This window comes from Dermacentor albipictus, unplaced genomic scaffold (genome assembly GCF_038994185.2).
Source record: "Dermacentor albipictus isolate Rhodes 1998 colony unplaced genomic scaffold, USDA_Dalb.pri_finalv2 scaffold_30, whole genome shotgun sequence".
Lineage (NCBI taxonomy): Eukaryota > Metazoa > Arthropoda > Arachnida > Ixodida > Ixodidae > Dermacentor > Dermacentor albipictus.
The window spans coordinates 910,269-938,069 of NW_027225584.1; the positions used below are offsets into that span (position 1 = coordinate 910,269).

A 27,801-nucleotide genomic window follows, 5' to 3' on the forward strand; every position below is an offset into this window, starting at 1 on the left:
AATGATTAGAGGAGAACAAGCATGGCTAGGGAGGCAGGGTAACTTTTAATCATCTGTAGTCTTCTTAATATGAGGCACTTCACTTAAATTGTGGTGCAAATTTTTTACTGTAGCTGTACCGTACGTGTCTACAAAACTTGTTCAAACCGTTTTGGGAGCCTTTAACACCCTGCGGGTTCTTTAACAAATCTTACTGCCTGAATATTCCTTCCTGAAAAAAAAAAAAAAATGGCCAGGCTTAGCTTGGGTTAAGCCAAGAATGCGTTGCATATTGTGCGAGTTGGGGCCCAGCTTTTCCTCCGGCTGTCGTCACGTCACGTCACGTGGTTGCGCTAAAGGCCAATGGTGGCTGCCCGGACACGCCCACGGGCTGAACTGAGTGATTGCAATATGCAACGCATAAAAATAGAAGCAACTTAATAACAAACATAGCAAACTTAAAAGAGAATAGACCCACATATGAGACGCGCAGCAATGAACAATGGCTCATACCCTCAATGGTGGCTGCCCAGCCGCGCCCAAGGGCTGAACTTAGTGATTGCAATATGCAACGCATAAAAAGCATTTGAATTGCAAATGATACAAAATAGAGCAGCCCAGTTCATATCCCGTAACTACGGTACAAACTCAAGCATTACACAAATATAACTAGACCTTCTGTTGCCGCCATTAGATATCCGCCGCAACATTGCTCTTCTGTGCTTATTCCACAAATATATTTACACTAATAAACGAACCCGGTTACAACTGCAAATACCCCACTTTTTTCATGCAGATTACATAATCAGTTCAGCTTCATGCGCATATACGGTAAAACAAATGCATTTAATTCATCTGCACTCCCTCATGCCATTCATCCCTGGAATGACCTTCCTGATAACTTAGCCTGCATACCTAATCCCGACACATTCCAATCTCAGTTACTCGCGCTTTTCACATTTAATACCGCTCACGAGTGCCCAATCTAGTGTATTTTATCGCGCATTTTTGCCATGTTCTATATCATTTTCATAAACGGTATTCGTTTTGCTCTGTTAACAGTAACAAGTGTTCGTGTGCCTTCAGATGTTGTTTTGTATTCCTTGTGCCTTCAATATTGTGTAACACGGTAATCTTTTTATAGCACTGTTCATTTTGGAAATTTTTACTTTTTATACCTTTACTGTTTAGTATGCCCGCCTTACTTTATGCCCTGCCATAGGGCCTGTAAGGTTCTTTTGAATAAATAAATTAATTAAATAAATAAATAAATAAAAAAATAAATAAAGGAACTTGCATGTGAGGTTCGAATGCCCAAAATCAATTTTACACCATCTTCTACTGCATGGTAAAGTAGGTGAGCTCATTATAAAAACCTTAAACAAGTGTACTGTGCAAAAGAAAGCCTTCATATCAGCATGTCTTCTCAACGTACATATTTATACTATTCACATCTTATGGCAGCCTGTAAACAGTTGGTATTGTAGAGATGAATGATATTTGTGTGCATAAAGGGATGCAGCAGTGCGAGTTTCTTGTTCAACATCACAAGAAAATCTGGGTGCAAACTGTTGTTTTTAAAATAACAGATAGGTGACATGCCTATATGCCTTTGTTAGACTGCACAGGGCATTGTAGTTTCACTTTCTTGCATTTAAGCATATTATGGCAATTCAGACACTCAGAACAGGAAGGTTGATAAATTGTGGTAATCATCTAGAAAAGGTTAGCATGCACCAAGATCTTGGTATACAAGCATTTTGACATCCCGCCCTGAAATAGTATTAACTTTAGTATCAAAATACAAGAAAATGAAGAATATGCACAGAAGCGGGCAATTACGTGAGCTATTCGATTTCTCAAACTGTAAAGCCCACCTATACTTCTGTGTCTTTTCTACATCACTCCCTGCTGTCCCATCACCTTCTTTCACTGTTGATGTGAAACGCGACTCGTGCACTCAGTTTTGTTGCCATCGATGGTGTCTACAACCAACTGTCATTTAATTACAGCATAATTACATGGATATCTGAACACATCAACATGTACATAAAGAAGGATGACACAACCATTTCAAGTTCTATCCAGAAGAGTAAGCTGGAAAAAGAAATAAAAAACAAAAAATTTAAAGTAATAGGGGGAGAAGGTTTGTCCCATCCCTATGCAAGAGGCACACAGGAAATTATGCTGATCGAATGACTTATGAAAAGCATAATCAATCAGCAACGTTAGGTACATGTGATCCCACTTGACACGGGGGCAATATATACATGGAGTAGAGATATGTATCACCCCAGAAGAACACGCTGTGCACAAAAGCAAAGAAAAAAAATAGGAAGGTATAGTGGCAGAAACAGACCAACTACAATTGCAATGGCTGATCCTTGCAAACACTACTGCACAGCAATTTTTCCGCACCCCTGAATGTGCCATCTTTAAGGACAGACGACACAAACGCTTGCTGATGTGCACAAACTCGCCTCTATGCACCTTGCGAGGAATAGCGGTTTGCATCTACAAAAGATGTGTGAAAGCGCGTGTACACTGGGCTCACTCAGACACCTTGGCAGACACCACTTTGTACTTTGGTATTGACAGTGTTTCAAAATGCTGCAATATCTATAAACGTAATTGTTATACATTTAGAGCCCTTAAGTTCAGTACAAGAAGGAAAGAAAAAACAATTTCTTGCATGATATAAATCTGCATCACTGAGAGTTGATTGCACCACGGCCTAGCTGTGTAGCCAGGTACACCTATGTGGGGCAGCTCGAGCATGTGATAACAGAGAAGAGCAGTACAAGCCGTGCTGCACCGTCTGCCCATGCGTGGGTGTGCGGATGTGACCTTGTGAGCATCCACAAGTGTACATGTGGTCTGGGCTTTACAGTGACTGAAGGTAAAGTGCAACCCCAGAAAAGCACAAGAAAAGGGATGACCAGGGCATCCTCTTTTCTTGTGTTCTGGTGTTGCACCATTTTTAACATTGTGGACTGGTGCAACATGCTCAATACAAGAACATGCCTAAAGACAACTAGACAAAGATGAGATTGCTTACGATCTTGTAGTACCCCAGTGAATGCATGTAATGGTCACATTAGACCAGGAAATCTTACATAAATGATGTCGTGCTTGAGAACTATGCCTCTTAAAGAGCACAAGTAGAATTCTCATCCAGTTCTCTTCCTTTTCTGGTTGCCCACTAATCCAGTGGTCCCCCAGCAATCAGTTTTGTTCAGACTACTTTGTGCTAGTGAAGGAGCTGATTAAGGCAGGGAGAGGTTGGAGGTTGGGAGAGGTGCGACTGCCTCTGGTGACAAGGGTGATGACATACACAGACATTCGAAATGGTGCACCAGACTAGATTTATCACTGTAAAAAAGCACCAGCTTGTATACAATCATACACAGCTGCGACTTTGCAGCTTATTTGAGAACGCTCCTTCATTTTCAAAAAGTATCTGTCATAAGCGTGACACCATGACTGCTATCTAAAGTGCTTGTTCTTACAAATTGCTCTCATATATGAAATGCTTTGAACACAGACCCTGTCCTCATGATTAGCTTTTGTCCCAAAAGGAAAAAGGCCTGCATAATATTTTTCTTTTTTTTTTGCTTGTCTGGTGGCTAAGTGGCAGCGTCACGTTAGAATGCACACACTGCATTCTTTTGTACGTACCTATACAGCTGTCACTAAAGAATGGTGTGTAGGTTGTCGGAAAGCATGAAGCACACTGGTTTACACTCACTGCTCTTTGCTCTCCTGTACATTCACATGTCTTGTCAATCGCTTTCTCTCCCAAGCACAAGTGTTCACTGTGCCGCCCTTTTTCCTTTGTGGACATCGCATGTTTTACTTTCAGCGGCATGCTTCACCTAACACTACTTTATTTGTAGTTAGACACTTGCTTTGCCTCGATACCTAGTCACCAAATAAATGGGATAAGGTGAGTTCACTCTCGATTACCCTAGTGGACCCTTTGGTGCCCATGGGCCACAATCTAGCAATGGCTGCTCCAATCTGCACCTAGTTGTCTCCCCCTTCTAATCTGTCTACCTCAAACAGCTGCACCACTAGTTGCTTTAACAGTATAAGAAACAACCTCTCAGACAAGATGCATTAACCGATACTTCTACGGTGGCTTTGGCCAGCATACAATTCCCAATTACAAATTGAAAAACTTGTATGTAGGTTTAAGTAAAAGGAAAAACAGACAGTGGAGGGTTATTTTTGGATTGTCTGAACTTAAATGAATGACCTTAATGGTTTTCAAGATATAATAATAATTTCTGAAAGTTACCAAACTGATGTCATGGCTCCCTGTGCCCTTAAATGCAGCTTCCTTTTATTTGGCGAGGCTTAAGGAAAAAAGAAAAAGCCCAGCTGTACAATAAATAGTAATACCTCCACAAATCTGAGACCTGTGGCACATGAGCAAGGTTAATGGCATTAAGACTGAGGTCAAAAGTACTATAATGCCATTAGTTTTTAAGCCAGTGCCACGCATGAATATTTATTGCCATTACACTGTCATGTACACAGGCGTTTTCGCATTTCGCCCCCACCGAAATGCGGCCGCCGTGGCCGGCATTCGATATCGCGACCTCGTGCTCAGCAGCCCAACATCATAGCCACTGAACAACCACAGCGGGTGCAGCCAGGTTTGTTATCCCAATGCTCAATAAATAATGGTTATTTATTGCTTAAATGTGCAAACAATGTTACTAATGAGCATTAATCAGTGTTTTTCAAGGCAGAGTTCTTGTTGAGTCCAAAACCAAAGTAGCTGAAGCACAACAGCAGCTGCAATTTCAGAATGTTAAACTGAAAACTTTGACAACACTGATGATTTCTAGTACGCACAAAAGCATTTCCTTTGAGAAATTATTATTTTGCTACATACTTGGCGAGTGTAATGTAAAGCTATCCCAATCTGTTTTTATTCCAAACTTGCCATTGGCCCTCTGTGATAGGCCGGTATGGCTTGAGTCCAGCCCATATGGGTGGCTGCCATGCCCAAATGGGCAGAGCCCAAGCCATTTTGACCTATCACGGAGGGCTAACGGCCAATTTGGAATAAAGAATGGAATAGTGTTACATTACAGTGGCCCTTGTTGTGTAACCAAAGTGCTTTACTTACACAAACACTGAATATGACAGTACACGTTCGAGGGTGCACCAAGTTGTCAAAAATTAGTATGCTGTTAACGGCATTAAGGACTAATGGAATTCAATCTTCCCTTGCGGCAGCATGGGAATGGCATCTGCAGTTAAGACATGAGTACTTAATGGCATCGAATTTACCTGTGTGAAGCATGAAACAGGTATTATCCTTTATATGATGAGGATGGCCTCTATAGATCATTTACAGCGGTTAGTTTGTGGAGCACAAAATTTATGGCGCTACCGGTTTCGACGCCACAGGATGCCTTCTAAAATGGGCTAGTGCTAACTCTGCTGACTGGATATGATACCATATTGCAAATATGAGGCAATGTACTGCTTGATACACCTGAAAAGAATCCATCGACACTATGTAATATCAGCATATTCTGCAGTACCATAATAGGAAACACGAATTTATGTGTTGCGTGGACAATGCCTTTTAGCAAATTACTGTATGTCATAGATGCATGAGTATATTATAGGTTAGGCTACTCAGCTTTGAAAACAATGAAGTATCTTTAGCTCTGATATGAAGACCTACGAGCATGAGTGAGTGAGGAACATTTAAAGGGCCCCTCAACAGGTCTGGCCATTTTAAGCTGACAAGCACAGAGCACACATTGTGGGATAACGATCATGTCTGCAAAGTATTACATCACCACCCGCCGTGGAAAGATCTGAAATTTCAAACCGAACGCAGTTTTTCTTTCTTCTCGTGGCCGCTGCGCTCCAAGCCAGTGACGTAGTCATCCCCCTGCGCCCACGTAGTCATGTCGGCAGTGTGATGTCACTCGTGGTGACACGCGACTTCGAGAATTATTCAAGACAACATCTGTTATCTGAGCGCTCTGTTGCTTCAATTGACGAATTGAAGTTTAGAGAAATAATAAAACACACAAATGGAATGTCTGGGTGTTTTTTGTTTTACTTCGCACCGAAAAAGAGAGATGTACTTCCGCTTCGTCTGCTTGTTCCCATGTCGTGCAGTCGCGAGCGCAGACACTGATCTATGACATTTTCTACCGTGTTCCAGGGTGGGATCATGCTCTGTGATCTGCTTGCCTGCCTCAGTATTCGTGTAGCACTGAATTATACCGCTACATTGTGTACAGCGCGCAAAATCGTGCGCTGCGCGAACAAGGGAACAGCTTGCGTGCGACGCCGTCGGAGGAAATGCTTAGCGCAGGAAAAAAAAAAGCAAGGAGAAAACAAAATGAAGGCGGGGCCTGTGACATATGCGTCACGCGATCCTCGAGGTCTGGTATGGGAGAACGCAGGGAAGGAATTTCGCTTGCGGAGGCTAGACGGGGCAAGTGGAGAGAGCGTCTTGCTTGGCAGTGAAGCCCACCTGCTGAAATCATGGGTTCGCGGCACTGAACTATTTATATCTCGGTTATTAATGAGCCGATTTGAAACAATTTTGCGGCAGAACGCTCCCTAGAGGACAGGTAACAACTTCCAGCGTATAACCAAAATTTGCTATGGGGCCTGGTGAGGGGCCCTTTAAGAGCCCCTTCATACACTTTTGATGCTGCTGCACTGTTTTGCTTCTCAACAAAAATTTCAACGAAGATTTCACGTCTGGTAACAAGCATTTTGTTAAGAGAGGGAGTTGACTAAACAGGGCTCATGCATTCATGCATATGCGTAACCACAATGGATTGTGTATGCAGTCATGATAAACCGAGAATACCCCTGTGTAAACACATTTTCTTATGTTGTGACAAATACAGGGATTAAAAAGGTGGTGTTTCACTCATTTTTGTTATGAGCACCTAAAGTATCATAAAAAATGTCCTTAACTGACAGCTGTTTCCTTGAAGTTCAAAACAAGGTAATTTTGGTGCAAAAATTTTGGTATTTTTAACCTTTTCTATTCCAAATGACGAACTAGATTAGTGATAACCTAGTGTAACAAAAGCGTAGCTAACTGAGTAAACTTTCATTTATATATGCATAGTATGTGCCGACAGACGTGCTACTGGTGGTGGCCTTGCAAAGTGCGCTCGGGAAAGGAGGCAGCCGTCCGCTGTAGTTATCTGGGCCATTGCTCGTACTTCTCTGTTTGATTCATGTTTTTGAAGCAAAATAAACAACACCCTCCGCATGCGTCTGGAGGCCAAAACTCCAAGACATGTCGAAGAATAATTGTTTTGCAGTGGGGTACTCAGATACCTGCAAAAACTGGCCAGCAACACAGTTCTATTCATTTCCCTTGAGGCCTCATGAGCAGGAGCAACGACAGCAAAGGATCGCCGCCAGGTGGCAGAAAATTTCTTGTTTTCATGCTTTCTTTTGTCATCTCAGTGTTTGTTGCACTTTATCCTGTTCGCACGAGTAAGTGGTGAAGTTGATCACGACCTACTCATGCTGTGGTTTGATTTCTCCGCAGTGCATGCAGCACGCAGCATACAGGTTAAAAGCATTTCGCCTAGGTTCTGCATGCCGCTTTTTTATCATGTTGCTCTAGCTAGGGTGCATGACTGCCCGAGTTCATTGTGCTATTAAAGCTGCCGAGACTTACTTGCAAGGACTGATTTTGTTGGTTTTATATCGCCTGTTAAATCATTGCACCAGCTGTCACGAAGTTATGTTTTTGGATCTATTTTATGGGTGGCTTCATGCAGAACAGCAGATTTTTCCTTCAAGTGCAAGGCTTTTGCTTCGTCTCATTTGTTAGGGGCTTAAATCATGCTGTGTTTTACTCGAATGACTACAAGCAAGTGCTTCTTTAAGAGCTGTATTCTATCCGCCTGAGGACATCTTCGTTATTGTAGCTTCTTGGAAAATGTCTTAGAAAAGAGGTAGCTCCAAGCGAGGATTGCTCTTTGCTGCTGCATATCATATTGCTGTTTAATTTTTTGCTGACAAGTTCAAGTCACATTTGTAAAGTCTCTGCCTTGATACTGTCCGAGCAACTCACCACACAGAGTATTTGTTTGTTTCCCAGAGCAGTCCCTATTTCTGCATGCATTTCGCACTCAACTGAATTCTTTCTTACTATATTTTGCGGAGCAGGAGTGCTATGCCCATGCCGCAAAGGGCAAAACCTGGTCTTGTCGCGAGCGCCCATCTACACTATATATTGTGTCGCATCTCATTCGAAAAAAAGAAAAGAAGATACTGACAAGTTGGTACGACATTAGCTTTCTATATTTCCAAGCAGGTCACTAAGAAAAATTCAAAATGCAGAACTGCAGCAGGAAGGGCAGTTCGTCGATGTATGCACCAGAATTGCATTGGTGGTACAGCACTACCTAGCACTTATATTCACCTGTGCGTTTGGTGACTTCGTTGACTATTGCACACATTTCTGTGAAACTATTCACAATTCCTTTTCTTGGGGCGACTTTGGCAGCACTTATTCAGTGATGTCACATCTATTCACCGCCAGGATGATCAATACATTGTGTGCAGGCATTGCGCAGTGTGGAGACATCACATTAGTCAACAAAGCGTAGCGGCTACTTAACATGACCTCCACATGGTATAACTGAGCTTCATTACGCTTGTTTGCGGGAAGCACCTGGTACGAATGCAGACCAGGTTGCCCCAAACTCCACAGTCAAATTGTGTGCATGTCCACTCTCATAGAGGCCCATGCATTTTCTGCAGCTGTCCCCGCAGAAGCAGTTTGGCACCCTAACAAAGTAGAAATTGCAGCTGCAAACTTCTGCTTGCTGCCAAAGGTTGTCAGCTGCAACTGCTCCCAAGCATACTTTCTAAAGTGCCAGCTAGGTGGCCATCAGTGGCACCTCTATAGGCGATGCACTATGCATACAGCTCCGACTGTTGACCTTGTATTATGCAAAAGAATATCAGTCTCTTGCATTTTCAGAAATACTGATGCTTGTGAGAGGCAGTAAAAACAGATACATTTTAATGGCACTGAAAACAATGCTATCGACAGTTTTCTGGCACATAACTGTCATGACAGATTACAAAGTACTGAGGTAGCAGGAACTATCCACTGTTACGCTAAATACATATAGAAGAAAAAATTTGGCAAAACCCATCTCATGATGACTGTTGATGGTAATGCGTTGAGCATTGATTCAACATAGCAACATAACATATTGCTGCTGCTGAAATTAGTTATGTATGAGGCGTGTAGTGCAGTGGGACTCCTCTTTCATGTTTTCCTAAAAACACTTGGCTCCACCTAGCGAAGCTGCCACTAAGCCTGCACACCACCTCCACAATGCATGGCACACTGGTACATGCAAATGCTCAGAAACGTGTCGTGTGGCAGCCAGACTCCTCTTTTGCACTTTTTTCTGGACATTCTGTGCCATTTAGTGGCGCAGCCTGTCAACTGTTCCCTCATTTGCCACACACCCAGTGGCACATACTCAGAGAGGTTCACTGAAGAGCAGCGCATGCCCAGTGCATTTATGGTTCAGCCTGCTAATGCGTTGCGTTGCTGTCCTTGAGGATCTCTTGTGATATGGGTCCCATTCTGCCCAGTGTTGAAGAAATGCGTTAACATTCTTAAGGTACTTCACACACATTCCGTGGGCTAACTATGTATGCATGTACTATTGGCGTCAAATGAAATGCAAACAGCCAAGTGCATGGCCGAAGCATAACTGAAGGTATAGTGTACACCGTCCAGTCACAACCATTGACAGGCATGCACATCTGGTTTGACCACACTGCATGACGACAATCCCTCTATACTGCAATATTTTCATTTTTGTTCTGGTTCTTTATTTGAACGCAAGCACTATACACTCAGTTTTGCTTTGGCCATGCGCTCCACTAGTCACATTTCATTTGATGCCGATAGAATCTAACCGTTTTCTTGCCCACCTGGGTGACTGGGTAGTCCATGGTCAAATGGTGGCTGCTGTGCTGAGGGAACAGGGCTCGAAACTAACCGTCAGACTACCTTGGGTCACTGAGTATGCAGCAATGTGTACATAGGTGCCGCTCTTCAACAAACACCTTTCATGGCTCACTGTAGGGACCGAGTAGGGACTGATGTTTAATGAAACTCTTTGATGCTGACTTAGAGCCCTCAATATGTTCCACATGGTCTTCAATGAACTTCTTTGACACCAACCTGGATCATTTTTCAATGAACATCTCTGACGCCAACTTCGGTAATGAATTCAGTGGCCAGATGTAAAATCAAAATTAATTTCTGTTCCCCTTCTTATCAGGGCTCCTCATACAGTCTCTATAGCTGAAGAATACCACCAGAGAAGAATAAAACAGTTAAGCCTGACCCAATCTTTCAGCCTTAAGAACAACAAACAAGCAATGAGAACAAGTAATGTACTGTGCAAATGCTACAAGAAGGGCAAAGGGAGAGATACGACGTTATGCTCTGACCTATCTCTTTTTTCTATCTTCTTGCAGCAATGGAAGTTTTTGACATGATTTACTTTTTTATCTTTTACTGATTCTGCCAATGAAATGCCCCTTCATTAAGGTGGGGTGAGATTTAGCTTGGTCAAAACAATCGATTTTTAGATTTTGCAATCATCTTATTGAGAACTCTTTATCTTTCAGAAAATGTATCATGCTTGGGTATTTGCGGTTTCAAAAATAATTTTGTGGTCCTTTTTCTTCAACACACTGACAGTAAAAGTGGGTGTACCTTGACCTGGTCTCTTCGTTTCGGATATTTGCAGAAAGTCAATGCTCTGAAGCTTTTGATCAGAAACTCCGGTTTTGGTTTCGGCTTGGCATTGTGTGTAGCACATTTTTCAGCCACCAGGGCTCCTCCTGTTGCTCTTCTGTTTTGAAGCAAACAGTTGTTTACGGCTGCACACTAAACTTTGACGCTGTCCACCTGTACTCATAATGGGAAGAAGTCAGCAGCTAATGGCAAAACGAAAATTTCATGGCAACCAGTACTCAGCCAACCATCCAGAAGATTTGGAAAGCCCTTTGAAAAAGATAAAGGTGGAACCACGTGCTTCTTCATCTAAAATATGCCTGAATGCATTGCTCAACGAATTTTCTCAAGACAAAATGCGCTCAGGTATCAGCTTTTGGACTTCGGCATGCTGTTCGACTTCATCAAAACACAATTTGCTTGTTCCCACTGTGGAAACTGCAACTCAACAAGTCTGAGCGAGATGGCACATACAAGGATTGGTTTGTGCTCAGAGAAAAAAATGCGAACCAGCAACCCTCTAAAAGAGCAGCCCCACAATTACGACATAAATATGCGACTTGCATATGTGCTCCGTGCAATTGGCAAAGGACACGACACCGGTGAGCGTGGGACAGCAATTTTGGATTTGCCACCTTCTGTGTGGAACTTTGAGACCTACATCAATGTCACACGGTCTGCAACAAGCATGGTTCCCGAATAAAGCATGGATGATGCTGCAAGTGAAGTGAGAAGTTTGTGTAGAGAACTTGGTGAGAACAGTACAATAACAGCTGACGGAACATGGATGAAGAGAGGCTACTCATCAAGATATGGTGTAGTGACTGTGATGTCTGCAGACAATGGCAAGGTACTTGACAGATCAATTCTGAGCAAGCATTGCAAAACCTGTGCAAAGGGTGAAACCAAATAGCACTGCTGGGGCGCGATCGGAGATGGTTGTTCGGCACGTTCGTTCGGTTACCGGCGCGCGCGATTGGCCTACTCTGCGCCGACATCGCCAGCCGCGGGGCGCGGCCACGTTTTTGGTGACGTCAAAATGACGACACGCTCTTGTCAATCATCCTCCCACTGAGCATTTCGTCTGCTAGGCGCTGAACCCGACGGGAGCTGGGAAGTTTGGAGCGATCATACGGCTTCGCATGGCGCGTCTGGCGGATTGGATTGGATCCAACAGGCGGCATTTTCGGCTGCGGAATGGCACGTTTGAATCCAATCCATAGTTTAATTCCAGAAAATGGCGCTTCCGTTGGGAACTTAGGTTGTTGCGCTGGCGTCTCTAGAAGAAGGAGGAGAGCGGGTGGTGGTGCGAAACGCGTTTGAAGAAATGGCAGAAAGTGAATTCCAGCGTTGTTTTTGTTTCTCAAAACAAATAATTCGTTGGTTGTACAGAGAAATCGACTCCATCATGGGTGCCAGCGAGCCACTGGAATGTTGTCGCTGCCTCTTGAAAAGTGCGCCACTCTTCCCGTCTTTTTTTTTTTTTTCTTCTCGCTGTGCGCGACACCACCTAGGGACGACGCAAAGAAACTAATAGTTATAAATTGCAGTAATCACACGTAATACTATTTGAAAACGTGCTTGGGCTTGAGAAGAAAAATTACATTTTTTTAGATAAAGATTTCATTCATTTGGAAGACTAGAAACATTTCGTTTTGTAGTATACTGTCTGTAATCAGACGACAAACGACGGAAGTAAACTTCCAGGGAGGTCACCGCTTCCTGAGTGGCTGCTCTCTCCGCCCCGCTGTCACAAATTTTGCATACTGCAACTTTGTGACGTTGCAGCAACCGAACAGAACGCGTATCGAACAAAATATCTCCGATCGCGCCCCTGCACAACAAATTACAAAGGGCTTTTTGGTGGAATGGATGCTGCTGGTTCAGTGTAAATATTCAATCGTTCCACTTAAAAACATGGTCTGAAGTATACCAGCTACATTCGCGATGGGGATTCTAGAGCTTACAGAGCTGTCTGTGAGCCAAAGCGCTAAGACGAAATCATTGAAAAGCTGGAGTGTGTGGGTCACATTCAGAAGCACCTTGGCACTAGAATGCGGGCATAAAAAAAAGAAGAACAGAAGGCACAAAGCTATATGATGGCTTAGCCCTATGTAGAAAAGGTAAACTTACTGACCAAGCAATTGATACTTTGCACTTCTATTATAAAAAAAGCCATCCGTGAAAATACATAAGATGTGCAAGCGATACCGGCAGCTGTTTGGACAGCTTATTTTCATAAGTTATCTATGGATCAATGCCCTCGGCATGGACTCTGCCCTAAGGATGAAGGCAGCTGGTGTGGGTACAGCCGGAGCCCTATAACAGGCAATCATTATGTGCAAAAGATTATCTGCCAAAAGCTGTGATGGACACTGTGAAACCCATTTAACATGACCTTGCAGATCCTGCACTGCTTTCAACATGCTTTCATGGGAGGACCCAGAATGTGAATAAGGCACTAAACCACTTAATTTGGGTGATGTCTCCTAAAACAGCATTTGTCAGTCTCAAAACAGCTGAGACAGCTGTCGATGATGCAATTACACACTTTAATGGTCGAAATGTAGCACGAGTTAGGGTGCTGAAACATTTGGGAGCCACCCCTGGATATCTGTGTGTGTCAACGCAAACATCTATAGACAGACGGCGAGTCCAAAAAAGTAATTTCAAGCTGAGATCTGAAGAGAAACAAGCAAGAAATGACCAGAGAAACAAAGGGAAAGGGTATAGCAATGCTGAGACTTCAAAAAACTGCAGCCAAGGGAATTTTTGAAGATTAAAAATGTTTGCAAAGAGTTTATTGGCATTTTTATCAAACAACATTTTTAGAGGTTTGTGTACCTTTTTCTCAGGAACTATAAGGCATAAGCAAACAAAAATGTTCACACGTGTTAATTCGTGGCATTTACATAACTGGAACCAGAATCAATAGCCTAGGTGCAGTTGTATTTCTTTTTAGTATAAGAAAACCATTCACAAGTGCCAATTTCCATGCATCAACAAAAGCAAAAAAACATAGTAAATGTGGTTTTTGCTGTACGCGCATTTTAGTTCCACTTCCGTAAGGCATTGGCTGCAACCTTTGCACAAAATTGCAATACTCTGGGGATAGTAATTTTAAGAAAAAGGTACATATGTAGAAAAAAATTTAAAACAAAAATAAAAAGACTACTAAATAAAATTTTTAACTAATTTTGAGCTCTAATGTAAGCTGCGTCTATCTTTAAAATTCATTGCAAATTTTATAGCCATAGCTTTCATTACCACTACTATACAGCCAAATTTTAAAACTCATCTTCAAAGTCTCACCCCACCTTAATGTACAATTCCATCATAACAAAATTGAACATGTCCAACATTTAAGTGTCCGTATGAGATGAGTACACAATCCTTCCTGTGGTCGTTCAGGTGGTCAACTCGTAGCTGAACCAGGTCAAAAAACTGCTGAATGACCTTAACTGTGGAAGCAAGTGCAAATTACAGAACAGATCATGTAGCTGTGACAGGACGATACAGATGTGTGAGTTTTATCACCTAGCACAGACAGCGCGACTATGAATGAACTGGATGCATTCAATCAGAGCAATGAAATGTGACTCAGCCCACAAAGGCCATGTTTTATTCACTCTTGATAGAATGAATCTTTACGCCTAGCTTTCAATACTATAAGTGAACAGGTCTGAATATACGGCACTGTAAGATTATAATGCTAGCGTGTTTGGTGAACCGAACTTAGACCGAACTCTCCCTACTTTTAATGGAATTCAATGATATTTGCAGACTGATGGGCTCATCAGTCTGCAGAATGTTTAACTGTTACCTCTAGACAAGTTTCGCTATGTGAAACGTGCCTCCGTGTCAAACAAATGCATCAACGCGGCACTAATTATTTGACAGCCCCCCTTCACTATCCGAAAGGTGAGTGAGTGAGTGAGTGAAATAACTTTATTTTGGTCCAGAGAAGACGCAGGGAAGACCCCGCGCCACCCGGCTAGTCCCACGTAGGAACCGCCAAGCCGAGCTTGACGGCCCAATCGCGGGCACTCTGGACGGCCAGGGTTTGATCGTTGAGTTCGGGGCTGCCCAAGAGCGCAGCCCACCTATCCTCACTGAAGGAGGAGCCGATGGCTTCACACTCCCACAACACATGGTCCAATGTTGCCCTCAGTCCACAGGCAGGGCAGTCCGCACTGGGATATCTTTCAGGGTATATGGCACGAAGAACCGCGAGGTTAGGGTACGAAGGGCTTGTAGAAGTCGAAGGGTAACCGCCCGCGCCCTGCATAAGGCGGGGTGCGGTAGGGGGAATACCCGTCTTGACAGATAGTAGTGCGTGGTGATTTCATTAAACGTAAGCAAGGGTTCCCCGCGGGACTGGGGTACTGCTGAGGTGGGTCAGTGAGTCCTCACGTGGCCTCGTGTGCGTCCTCGTTAGGGTTAGAGGGAGAACCCTCAATCGACCCCAAGTGAGCGGGAAACCAAATGAGAGAATGCGCAGAGATACTTTTGGCGCTTTGGAGAATGCAGAGGGCCTGGGGGGAGACCATACCGGTTTGGTAGGCCTTAATGGCTGCCTTTGAATCACTATATATTGCCTCTCTGCGACCATCGAGCACAGCCAGTGCGATTGCAACCTGTTCGGCTACCACGGGCCTCGAAGTGCGTACCGTAGCGCAGCAAGTGAGCCTTGAATTGGAGCCTACGATGGAGACGGCGAATGCCTCTTGTTGGACATATGCCGCAGCATCCACGAAGCTTGCTTCAATGCAGTTATTGCGGACATGCTCGAGTAGTTGTTTGCGGGGTGCATATTGCAGGGAAGGGGCGCGATGTGCAGGTGAGACCTGATGTCGCTGGGAATCCGCACGGCGTAGGGGCACTGGTCGACAGGATTGAGGCCCATCTCGCCGAGTAACTTGCGGCCCGTCGGGGTGCCGGATAGCCTGAGCAGCTGTGAGTGCTCTTGTGCCTCGATAATTTCTTCGAGTGTGTTGTGGACTCCGAGCTTCAACAGGTTTTCGGTTTGGGTGCTTGCAGGTAAGCCGAGGGCGAGCTTAAAGACCTTTCTGATGAGCGAATTGAGCTTGTTCCTCTCTGCAACATGCCAATTATGCATGGCCACCGAGTATGAAAGGGGGCAGAGAACAAAAGCATGTATAATGCGGATGAGGTTGTCTTCCTTGATTCCCCGGTGCCTGTTGGCGATCCTCCAAATGAGGCCGAGAGCACTCTCCATCTTGGCGGTGATCTTTGTGAGTGTGGTTCCATTGGCACCGTTAGACTTGATATACATCCCCAATATTCGGAGCGAGTCGACTCTGGGCACTGGAGACCCGTCACCAGTGAAAAGCCGTATTTCGCTTTCGGACGCTGGTTTCCAATCACGATGGCCGCCGCCTCTGGGTCTTTTCTTGTAGAGAAGTAGCTCAGATTTCGATGGAGAACATCTGAGCCTAGTGGGGCAGAGGAAGCGCCCGGTCGCATCGATGGCGCTCTGCACGGCGGCTTCAACTTGGCCGTCGCTCCCGCCGACGCACCAGATGGTGATGTCATCTGCGTAGATGGTATGGTTGATTCCTTGAATCTTCGTGAGCTCCTTAGAAAGCCTGATCATTGCGATGTTAAATAATGTTGGCGAGATGACTGAGCCCTGAGGCGTGCCGCGTGAACCGAAGGTGATCTCTTGCGAAAGGTATCCTTCAATCTTGAGCTTGGCAGTTCTCTGGCTAAGGAAGGATCGGACGAAGTCGTAGGTCTTCTTTCCGAGCCCGAGGCCGGCAATAGACTGGAGAATGAACTCGTGTGAGATATTGTCGAACGCCTTCTGCAGGTCTAATCCAAGAATCGCTCTGGTATCACCTGTGCTCCGGTCGATGATCTGATGCTTTATCAGGTACTGTTATGTCGTAGTCTTCAACCTATCACATCTCTCCTCCGAGAAAATGCCAAAATGTTAACGACTCTCTACAATTGTGACCTCTCATGGTGCTGAAAGTGTATCGTCATTGTTGCAACCAATTACGAACGAGGGCACGAAACGCTATCAGCCCATTTGTGCGCCGAGTCACAACATCATGACTACGGTCAACGCCAACAATCACAACTGGGCCGGAACCTACTGAGAAAAGACACATGGACGCGCCCTTTAGTTGTTGAACAGTCTTGAAGTCGACGACGCAGCACACATAGAGTTTCTCACTACCTTACCTAGAGGGAAATCTGGCGCTGCTGCGCTGTGGTATGCATGGGAATGCTGCTGGTATGTTGTGACTTCGGATTGGCATCGTTCTCGGAGAGACAGGACACCTTGAAGAAGCGCTTGGCAAGCATCGTTCCGTCTGTCACAAGGATTCATTTTCTACTAAAACAGCACATGAAAAGCTGTTTTAGCTTCATTATTACGCAAAAACATGTTTTCTTTAACTATGAGAACTTTTTATTGCGTGTACGACTATATGTTACGTAAGAATAATCAGCGGGCCGCTAAAGTTGGAGAACAGACGACAAGATTCGCACTCGCTTTGAAACAGTTGGTCATCTGCTCTTGCTTTTCTTCTCTTGGTCATGCATTGTAGGTGAGTAAAGATGTAATATGCGTGAATGGAAACATTTCATGAAGGTTTTACTTTGAGAGCGCGTTATTTGTGTAGCCATATCCAAGTTTTAGACGAAGCCTCTTACAACACCAGCCAACATGAGCATCGCAGACACATATACCGTCATTCCCATGACGGCACGGTGCCCCCTTATGAAACTCCCATAAACCGTGGCGCCAGATTTCCCTCTAGGTGTTACAGTGAGATAGTCTATGGTGGCACATTCCGGTGTCAGTGTTCCCGATATGGCGTATCGTTCATAAGAGGAGAAGCGACGGGCGATAAGAGGGCGGTGTAGTCAGCATTACCGCTTTCTCGTCGCCCGTATGCTCCACCGAAATTCTTGACATGCGTCACAAACTAACGGTGGTTTTACACGATTGTACTCGAGCATTATATTCTGTCTGATGTTCCACGAAGTTACAACGACAAAGCAGGGAAATAACAAGCAAATTAACTAGCATACCACCCGATGCAGCAGCGTTGATTCGACGAAAGATCGTCCTGGTCTATTGCATGTTTCATAAAGTAATAATTTGGGTGAAAGATGTCCATCATAGTTTTACGGCGGCTTGTTGATTAGCTAATATCGAATGACTGTCAGCACTTGCAATTCATAACAACGGCCGACATCGTCTTCACGGGCAATGCAAAGGAGAGGTCGGCCCCATCAATACTGCGATTCTTGGCCTCTGACGAGATAGTTACTTTCGGAAACGGCCATAAAGAATCAGAAAGCGTGAAACTAACCTTGAGCGACAATCGGTGATTCCTGGCATCGCCGGCGGGGAGCAAACCGATAAGAAAAAACACGAGCGTTGTTCGCAGCAAATTGCGGCGAGCCATCTTGGCACCTGGTCCCACAGGTTGCCAGGCGATCGCAAGATTTCTGCCACATTTGAGAAGGTGGTGGCATTTATTTTTCGTCACATGTACCGCAGATTGTTTTCTGCAGATAAGGCTATGGTGGCTAATAAAGCAGCTGACCCTTAATTCTACGTTAAAATTTCCACACTCTACACTCTTATAAAAATTTACACTCTTTGGGGCTTATCTTGTCCCACAACGTGATAATCGTCATCCGTCTTGCCCGCGTTTCCTTTCTCTAACGCGGCGAGCCCGGTACTTCCCGTCACGAACGGCATGCGCGTTATCAGTGTGACGTAGCATTCTCGACAGGAAAGTAGCGAGCGCAGAGTTTTCAGGAAAGGAAACGCAAGCAAGGCAGATGACGATTACACTCTTAAAACGGTTGCACCCTTTGGGGTGTATATTTGTCCCACAACAATAATCGTCATCTGCCTTGCTTGCGTTTCCTTTCCTGAAAACTCGGCGCTCGCTACTTTCCTGTCGAGAATGCTGCGTCACACTGATAAGGCGCATTCCGTTCGTGACTGGAAAGTACCGGGCTCGCATGCGTTAAAGACTGGAAACGCGGGCAGCACGGATGACGATTATTGTTGTGGGACAAGATACACCCCAAAGGGTGTAAATTTTCCAAGAGTGTACACTCTTAGAAATATTTACACCCTTTGAGGCGTATCTTGTCCCACAACAATAATCGTCATCTGTCTTGCCCGCGTTTCCTTTCTTTAACGCTGCGAGCCTGGTACTTCCCAGTCACGAACGGCATGCGCGTTACCAGTGTGACGCAGCATTCTCGACAGGAAAGTAGCGAGCGCGGAGCTTCAAGAAAGGAAACGCAAGCAAGGCAGATGACGATTATTGTTGTGGGACAAATATACACCCCAAAGGGTGCAACCGTTTTAAGAGTGTACCGTTGTGGGACAAATTTACACCCCAAAGGGTGCAACCGTTTTAAGGGTGTAAAAAGATTACTCCCTTTGGGGTGTACATTTGCCCAGCAACGATATATGCGATAATCGTCATCTGTCTTGCCCACATTTCCTTTCTTGAATATGCTGCGCTTGTACTTTCCTGTCGAGAATGCTATGTCATGCTGATAACGAGCAGGCTGTTCGTTACTTGAAAGTACCGGGTTCGCAGCGTTAAGGAAAAGAAATGAGGACAAGACAGGTGACGATTATCGTTATGTGGCAAATACATTAACGTTGTTTCCCATATACGTTAACGACCTGCCTGCTAACATATCTTCTCGTCTACGACTCTTTGCTGATGACTGCATCATTTACCACCCCATTAATTCCATGAATGATCATCTCGCCCTCCAAAGTAACCTACCACCTAATTTCCATTTGGTGTAATAAATTGCAAATGACACTTCACTCGAATAAATGCAAGGTTATCTCTTTCAGCCGCAGGCACGTACCAATTCTAACTTCTCGTATCTCATAGATAGCACGGTATTGTCTAAGGCATCATCATACAAGTATTTAGGTATTCACCTCACGCACAATCTTTCATGGGCCACGCATATGACAACACGATTTGTGCGAAAGCTTCAAGGACACTGGGATATCTGCGCCGGAACCTGCGCAATTCTCCTAACAATGTTTGAGAACTGGCCTAACACTTGCGCGGCCACAGCTAGAATATGTAGCATCCATATGGTCCCCATATCAAAACTACTTAATAAACTTGCTAGAATCCATACAAATATAGAGCCGCTCGCTTCATTACACGTAACTACAGTCCCCTTTCGAGCGTAACACAGATAAAACATATCTCTCTTGAGCCATTACATATTCGTCGTTCAATCGCTCATTTATGCTTATTTCATAAATATCGCCACTGCACCAGGCAATCTGCGTTACCTCTAGAAGCGCCGTCACGCATTTCGAGCCGTTTACATAATCAGTACAGCATCAAGCGCATATACGGAAGAACACAAGCCTTCAATTCATCAGCCCTTCCCCGTGCCATCGTTCTTTGGAATGATCTTCCCGATAATATTGCGCTTCAAAGTGTTGTTTACACTGGCTTTACTCAACAACAAAGTATAACAAAAACATAGACGTTTCGCCACCTATGCGGGTGGCACCTATGGGTGGCACCGGGTGCCACCTATGTGGGTGACCCTTCCCTGTCAAAATGTACTGCCGCTATGTAGATGACACCTTTGTGATTGTCGAAAAGAAAAACCTGCGTGCCATGCATGAGGCGCTTAATGCCGTCCATCATGCCATTCAATTTACATGTGAGACGGAGAATAGTGGCAGCCTAGCCTTTCTAGACGTGCTGGTACAACGGAGCGAAGGAGGTTCGGTGGAGACAGCCGTATATCGCAAATCTTGCGATAGCGGGAGTGTGCTGAGTTTTGACTCTCACCACCCTATAGAACACAAACATGCCGTGGTACGCACTCTCCTGTCTCGTTGCGATGCGCTCTCGTCAAAGCAAACTTTGAGGGAGCAAGAATTAACGAATGTGGCCACTCTTTTGCATAAACGGAGTTACCCTGAGCACTTTGTCAATGATACGCAGCGCCGCATGCAAAAACCTCGTGAGAGCAAGGCCGAAAGGCCAGCTTCTTTTGTGTGCATTCCGTATGTCCGCGGTGTATCAGAAGCAGTGCGCAGGGCTTTACGGCCTTTAGGTGTTCGAACTGTGTTTAAACCCTCGTACACGTTGGCAAACGTGTTCCCGAAGCCAAAGGACCGCACACCTCCGGACGAACAAAGTGGGGTCGTCTACAAGGTCAACTGCTCGGACTGTGATGCCAGCTACATTGGCGAGACAGGGCGGCGACGTCGCACCCGTATCAAGGAACATCTAAGAGATGCTACGAAAGCCACCCATGCTACACCTGCCAAGACAGAATTGGTTGATCATTGTTTATCAAAGGGACACATGTTTGATTTTAACAATGTAACCACACTAGCACGGGAACACCGATGGGGCCCAATAAAGTTCGTGGAATCATGGCTCATCCGTCGTAATCAATCTTCATGTAACTCTAACCGTGGCCCCCTGCCGGATGTTTACGGCACTTTCATAGATAAGTAGGATGTATTTCTCATTTGTTGCCATTGTGTACTGACGATGCCACCCGCATAGGTGGCGAAACGTCTATGTTTTTATTATACTTTGTTGTTGAGTAAAGCCAGTGTAAACAACACTTTGAAGCATGAGTTCCCCTGGCTTTTGGAACATTTTCTCACGATAATATTGCATCCATATGCAACCATGGTTGCATCAATCATTGGATCCGTTATCAGCTGCGCGAATACTCTTTTTTTTTAATACTTCATGCGTTGATGTGTATATTATTTATACGGCTGCTGCTTGCTTCCGTTGCTATCTAATGCAACAAAGAGCCAACCATAACATGCAGGAATAATAAGAAAATACTTTTTTTTTTACGTTGAACGATAATTATTGCAGCGCCACCTTACGGGAATGAACAAAACTGAACAAAATGAACAAAAACCCGTACGCATACACAAGCCTGCCGACGCCGGCTCGACGGCTCGACGGGCTCCGCTTGCTTCGCTGGCTGTGCTTCCTGAAGCCACCGACGCAAAAGGTAGAAACGGGCTGTAGTAGCCGATGTTCAGTGACCGCGAAGCGGCGCAGGTTTGAATACCACTAAAGAAGCGATATTGTGCCTGTGCTTTCATTCTTGCTAACTGTAAACAAAACGGTGGACATGGTAGTTTTCATGAGCGAAGTGCATGTGAATGAGATCTATGCGTAGAGGTAGGTTTATTTTATTAACAGCGAGGACTACAGCCTTCTTTACTGGCGTAATACTTTTGACTTTTCAACATATTTACCGAAGTGCATGCTTCTTGCATACCATCAGCGATGGGAGACTTCTCTTGGGGTGCATTCAGTGTACGTATGAGATAATAATAATAATATTTGGGGTTTTACGTGCCAAAACCACTTTCTGATTATGAGGCACGCCGTAGTGGAGGACTCCGGAAATTTTGACCACCTGGGGTTCTTTAACGTGCACCTAAATCTAAGCACACGGGTGTTTTCGCATTTCGCCCCCATCGAAATGCGGCCGCCGTGGCCGGGATTCGATCCCGCGACCTCGTGCTCAGCAGCCCAACACCATAGCCACTGAGTGTACGTATGAGAATTAACGCGCGTTGACGTCCGCAGCATATGCAGTGGCTTTTGAAAGCACTGCGGCGGGTGCAAGAATGAGCGTTCTAAGCAGAGAGACCAGAAACTTGAGCATATCAAGAGACAGGCATGGATGAAGAAGATAAGCGAGCGGAAAACAGGCTGGAAATGTTTGGCCGGTGCTTGATGTGTTGCCAAAGGTCAATATGTAGTTGGTTTGTGTCCCCGCGCACAGGCGCGCGTGCGGTTGAGAGCGTGTCCCAAAAGAAAATGAATTAGCGTGGTCTGAATCGCGATCAAATGAATGGAAAGCTGCCGCGCAACTAGAAACACTGCCGACGGAGCTCAAGGAAACAGACATTTACTTTATCTGAATTTGCATCAGACCTGTACGTAACTAGTTACAATGAAGTAATTAATTATAGTAAATAATTGTAATCAATGAAATTTCTGGTAAATTTGTAATTTCATGATTACTTTGTATATACTTAGTAAATCTCACTGTAAATTAATAATCAATAGTAAAGAGTCATTTTACTGACAAGGCAAGCTAGCTCTGACAGGTGACGCGACATTGAGGATTCTATAGCCTGAGCAAATTTGCCGGGAAATGCAGCAGAATTGAGACCTAGAGCGTGCGCGTCTGCCTCTCGGGTGTGAATGTTCAGGTACGGAAACCCGGGAGCTCATGAAGTATTTGTTTCCTCATCTGAACACTCCACCAGATGACGGCCAACGAATTCAACCGATGTTGGTGAGCGACGATCGAACACTTGTATAGGACGTGGCTTGATTAAATTAAACCCGGAAATCACATAAGGGCGAGTTTTGTCAACGTTTCTTTGGGCCAACCAGGCGCGTCTTTTCTAAGTCACATCAGCAATGAAGCGGTACCATTCATTGATCGGAATCTAGATGCTGGATCCAGTAACGATCAATCTTGTGCGTAAGTTATCCCTTCATTACAACTTTACCCCTCTGCCTTCCAGTGCACACATCGAATGAGTTTTCAACGTCGCTGTACATGCCTTCACTACAAAAACAAGGAACGATGGCCGGCGAAATTTTCGAAAATCAATATTGCTAGTGAAGTTACCCAATGTGTGTCAATGGGCCGCAGAGGACGCACTGAAACTGGCAAACCAGCTGGTCGGTTTGTTTAGTATATAATAAAAGTTCGAAGGAAAGTTATGTAGAAGTAATCAATTATGACCCGTGTACTCATTAATCCTTATCTCGGGGAGTGCATTTCACCCGCTAACATTTGTCGCTCAGTGGTTAGACGCGCCTGCGCGAAGTCGAACTTACACGAATGCTAGCTAGCGTGGATTCTATCTGTTGTGCGTGTTCTCGCCGAGCCTTGTATAAGCAGACTGCATGCGCGACACGAATTGTGTAGCAGTTTTTGTAAGGCACGCGGACACCAGCAATTACGGCCGTAATTTTCGACGCGTCATATGTAAAAGCCGACGCGCTTGACTCGCAGATTAGATTTCGATGATCGCCGAATCGGCGCTGTCTTTGTGCTTGGAGTGCCACTTGTTTTGCTGGGCACAGGTTCGCCCAATAAAGCATTAATGTTTTGATGTCAGGATTTTTGAGAATATGTTATTATACGTCATCACGACAACGTGACAATATTTTGAGTAATTCCTCAATAACTTTTGTGGGGCCGTAATTGGTAACCGCGATCAATACCATTTTCCAATGAAGTAATTGTAATCGTTGAATTTTCTTCTGGGATGTGTGCAAGTCTGATTTACATACTGCATGAATTAATGATATAGAGCCGGGGCTGGCTCAATTATGAGCACCTGCTCTGCTTTCTCTCTTGCGCAGATGTACGTTAGACGGTCGTGCACGGTTCAATGCTTTGACGTAAAGCGCAACCTCGTTAGTAGATAGAAACCCAAGATCCCTAAGTCAGCTAAACGCAGTGGTCTTCACACCCCCCTAGCTTGACTTTGTTGCCTTTTAGAATTTTCACCAAATCAAGAATGCTGTTGTAGCGCACGTGGCGTGCGCTGAAACAGTCTGTGAACGTGTCCTCCAACAAGGCTATAAATTCAAACAAGCTTGACGACGGGTACAAAAGGCCACCGTAATCGCACTGCAGGGTGAGCTCGGCGACGGTGCTGCCTGCGTCTTCTTGAAAAACGAGCAAATGCCTTTCACAAGCGGTGCACTTCACTGTCAAAACGCATTTTCGTGCCACATACCCGCCGATGTAATGCACTAGCCTGCGGTCACTCCTGGCTGAGATATAAGCTGCATGGTCGTTCTCGTCTTCTAACAAATCGTTGAGCAGTGCTTCGTTGCCTACAAATGGAATGCTTGCAAGTTCATGTGCGAGGCACGGCTTCTGAGGTGAGGATCGAGGGCGCATTTTGGGAGACAAGAGAGCTTGAACCGTGTTGGGCCCTACATTGCCCTTGTCTGGCGAGCGCACAAGGTTGGAGAAGCTGATGCAGGACATGGTGTCTAGGAACTGCTGCGGTGTAGGGTGGTCATTATTGCCGCTGCACTGCCGCACTATACCAAAAGTGCTCTCCAGCGGGTCTTGGTTGAGCCTGGAAGTCGTAAGGTATTTGTAACCTATTTTCAACGAAAGGTAGCAGCAGTGCGCTTTTGATCGTGACCCGTAAACCTGCTGCTGTTGACCGACTCATGAAGCCCCCTTTCGTGTGTGTCTCCCACTCAGTCACGTACGTAAGGAAGGCAGAGAGGCAGTCGACGGCGGTTGAGTTCATCCTTAACGCACTTCTGGGGTGCCGAGACGACATAATGGTGATGATACTGTGGATCATCCTGCATATATAAAAGAGAAAGAAAATATAAACAAAGATGCGTCGCGTTAATGTTTTTTTATTATTTGTGCCGTTACTACGCGCGGTCTAATTTTCTAAAATAACGCACAATGCACAGATACTGCCTGCAATGCACGGAACCACGTGTCTCATTCCATTATTTAGTATCACGACCATCTTGTATAATTTCGTTCTAGAAAAATACATACACCGTAATTTGTACACAGACCCGCCGTGGTTGCTCAGTGGCTATGGTGTTGGGCTGCTGAGCACGAGGTCGCGGGATCGAATCCCGGCCACGGCGGCCGCATTTCGATGGGGGCGAAATGCGAAAACACCCGTGTGCTTAGATTTAGGTGCACGTTAAAGAACCCCAGGTGGTCAAAATTTCCGGAGTCCTCCACTACGGCGTGCCTCATAATCATAAAGTGGTTTTGGCACGTAAAACCCCAAATATTATTAATTTGTACACAGATGATCAAAGGCGCGGAAAGTTGCAAAATTGCCAGAAAATAAACCCAGGAACGTTAAGATGAGAGAGAATGTGTGTAAACAAAATTGCCCTTTCACTCGATGAACGCGATGCTTCTGGACACGCCGCTCTACTTTCGAAACTGCGTAACTTCAGGCGTGCTAACAAGCGCAGCCAGCTTGTTCCCGGTGAATTCGGGAGGGGAACGAAAGGTCTTGGCGATGAGGTGTCCGGTGCCTACCATAACACTGTGCAGTTCTAATGGTTAGATTCAGTCGGCTGAAGAGTCCAAGTGGAAGCACTGCAGGGTGGCTTACTGAATGAAATGCCTTAGCGACTGCCTGCACTTGCCTGTCATCCCTTATGACAACAAGCAGGGCTCTGTAAAGCGATACACGTCGAGACCTTACAGATTTGTTAATTGCGATATGTGCGCTACACTCACACTACAGCATATACGCTCGCCCGAGCGCCTTGTGTAAAAACCCAACTCAGCACCATCTACACGATTTCTTTCGTTTTCATATCTTAGCTATCACCTCGTTCGCTTTGCCCTTGTGGCCACCTCTAATACTGGGCAAACTCACTCAAAAAAACCGCAGCGGGCTCTATGCAACTGCCTGTTCCTTGCGCCACATCTTACGGGAAAAAACGCAGGCCATGGATTACTTGGGGACCGAACAGCTGGTAGGCGTACGTGACGCGCATTTTCTCGAAGTTCTTTGGGTTCAAGTGGGCCTCGCGTATCCCATGCATCACGCGAAGTGTCAGGGCGCTTCCATCCATGTCGTAGACATTTTTGACGGTGTCTAAGGATACCTGAAACGAAAAAAAAAGTATGTTGCTTGATTAATGTTGCCCTGTATTGATGAAAAGTGCATAGCCAAGCGATAAAGCGACAAAAATAGCAAGGTTCATTTGAATACTTGTGTGCCATTTGTTTTGTCAGAGACCATTTCATGACATGCGAATTATGTATGCTTTCAATTATTTGAGTGGATTTTTCGGGACACTTGAAAAACTAAATGACGGGCACAATTGCGGCAATTTTCAACTAAATTAAGTTTACTTCAAGACGCTTTTACGGTGTTACGTAGAAAACGTACCAGGCCATCAGGAGTCTCGAAGTCGTGACAGAGCAGGTTGTTGCGCAGACACTTCACCAAGTGTGGAAAGTCTGAAAGGAAATGGAGGTAGCAACTAGCGTCCTTCGGGTGCCTCATTCTGCACTTAATAGAGGCTGAAGTTGCTCCAATTCCCAGCACTTTCCACATCTTGCGGTTCCACGAGGCACCGTCGCACGTCACGAAGTCAACGAAAAGGCCTGCATCTTCTGCGAGTAATACGGCCTCGACCAGCAGCTTTGCAAGCAACTCGCCTTTCACGTTTCCATGGGTCGCAAACACTGCAAGAACCTGCGTCCACTTGCCTGTGAATGGCGCAAACGTGGTCGCATGGCTCATATTTTTCTCTTTGCGGTGTAAAGCGACCCAAGTCTACCAAACCTTCAATTGTGGCTGCAGATGTGACTGACAAGTGCTCCAACAATCTCAGTTCGTCGACTAGAAGGCCTCCGGGCCTCTTAAAGGAGTCCATCCCTCTGGTTTGTTCTTTCAGGGCCCTGAGGACTCTTGTGCAAAAACCGAAGCCAGTCTTATACGAGCTTAAATATGTCCTTAAAGTATCTTCACTAGGTAAAACTAGAATTTTGTTCTTCCTCATGTAGTTGTACAGCTTTGGGCTCTTCATCTTCATGAGCAGACACTCTAGAATCCAATCCTGTGTGAATTCCCTGCCCCGGGTGCCCTTTCGCTTGGAAGCGCGAAAAAAATGGAGTACTGCTTCTCTTTGCTTTTGAGGCATGCCTTCGATACTTTCTTCAAACGTGGCTTGCTTCACCCCTTTGCACTGTTTCGTCATCGCCTGCAGTTTTTCTTTCAGGTTCGATAGTCTAGTTTTTAGTCGCCGGTGCTGCTGTCTCAAGTTCTTCTGTTGGCGGTAGTGGCTGCGTTTTGTAGCGCCGGAACGGCTCAGCTCATACTTCCTCCTCATGATGGACAGCCTTGCTTTGGCACACGGTCGGCATTTTCCACCTGTAAAGAATTGCCATTAATGAATCTTAGTATACCTTATTGTCATTGATTGGTTGATTGA

General features: G+C 45.1%; 1 protein-coding gene across 3 annotated transcripts in view; it reads right to left on the bottom strand.

The window, feature by feature from the left end:
• The window catches only part of LOC135908428 (protein GPR107), a 212,254-nt gene extending 193,975 nt beyond the window's left edge, over positions 1–18,279 (bottom strand). For all 3 annotated transcript variants that reach the window (XR_010566324.1, XM_065440204.1, XM_065440203.1), the window contains exon 1: positions 18,121–18,279. Coding sequence is in view for 2 of the 3 variants with exons in the window: in XM_065440204.1 (XP_065296276.1) it covers positions 18,121–18,216 (96 nt within the window). In the remaining variant the exon portion in view is untranslated. The remainder of the gene's footprint in view (positions 1–18,120) is intronic.
• Between the last annotated feature and the right edge of the window lie 9,522 nt (positions 18,280–27,801).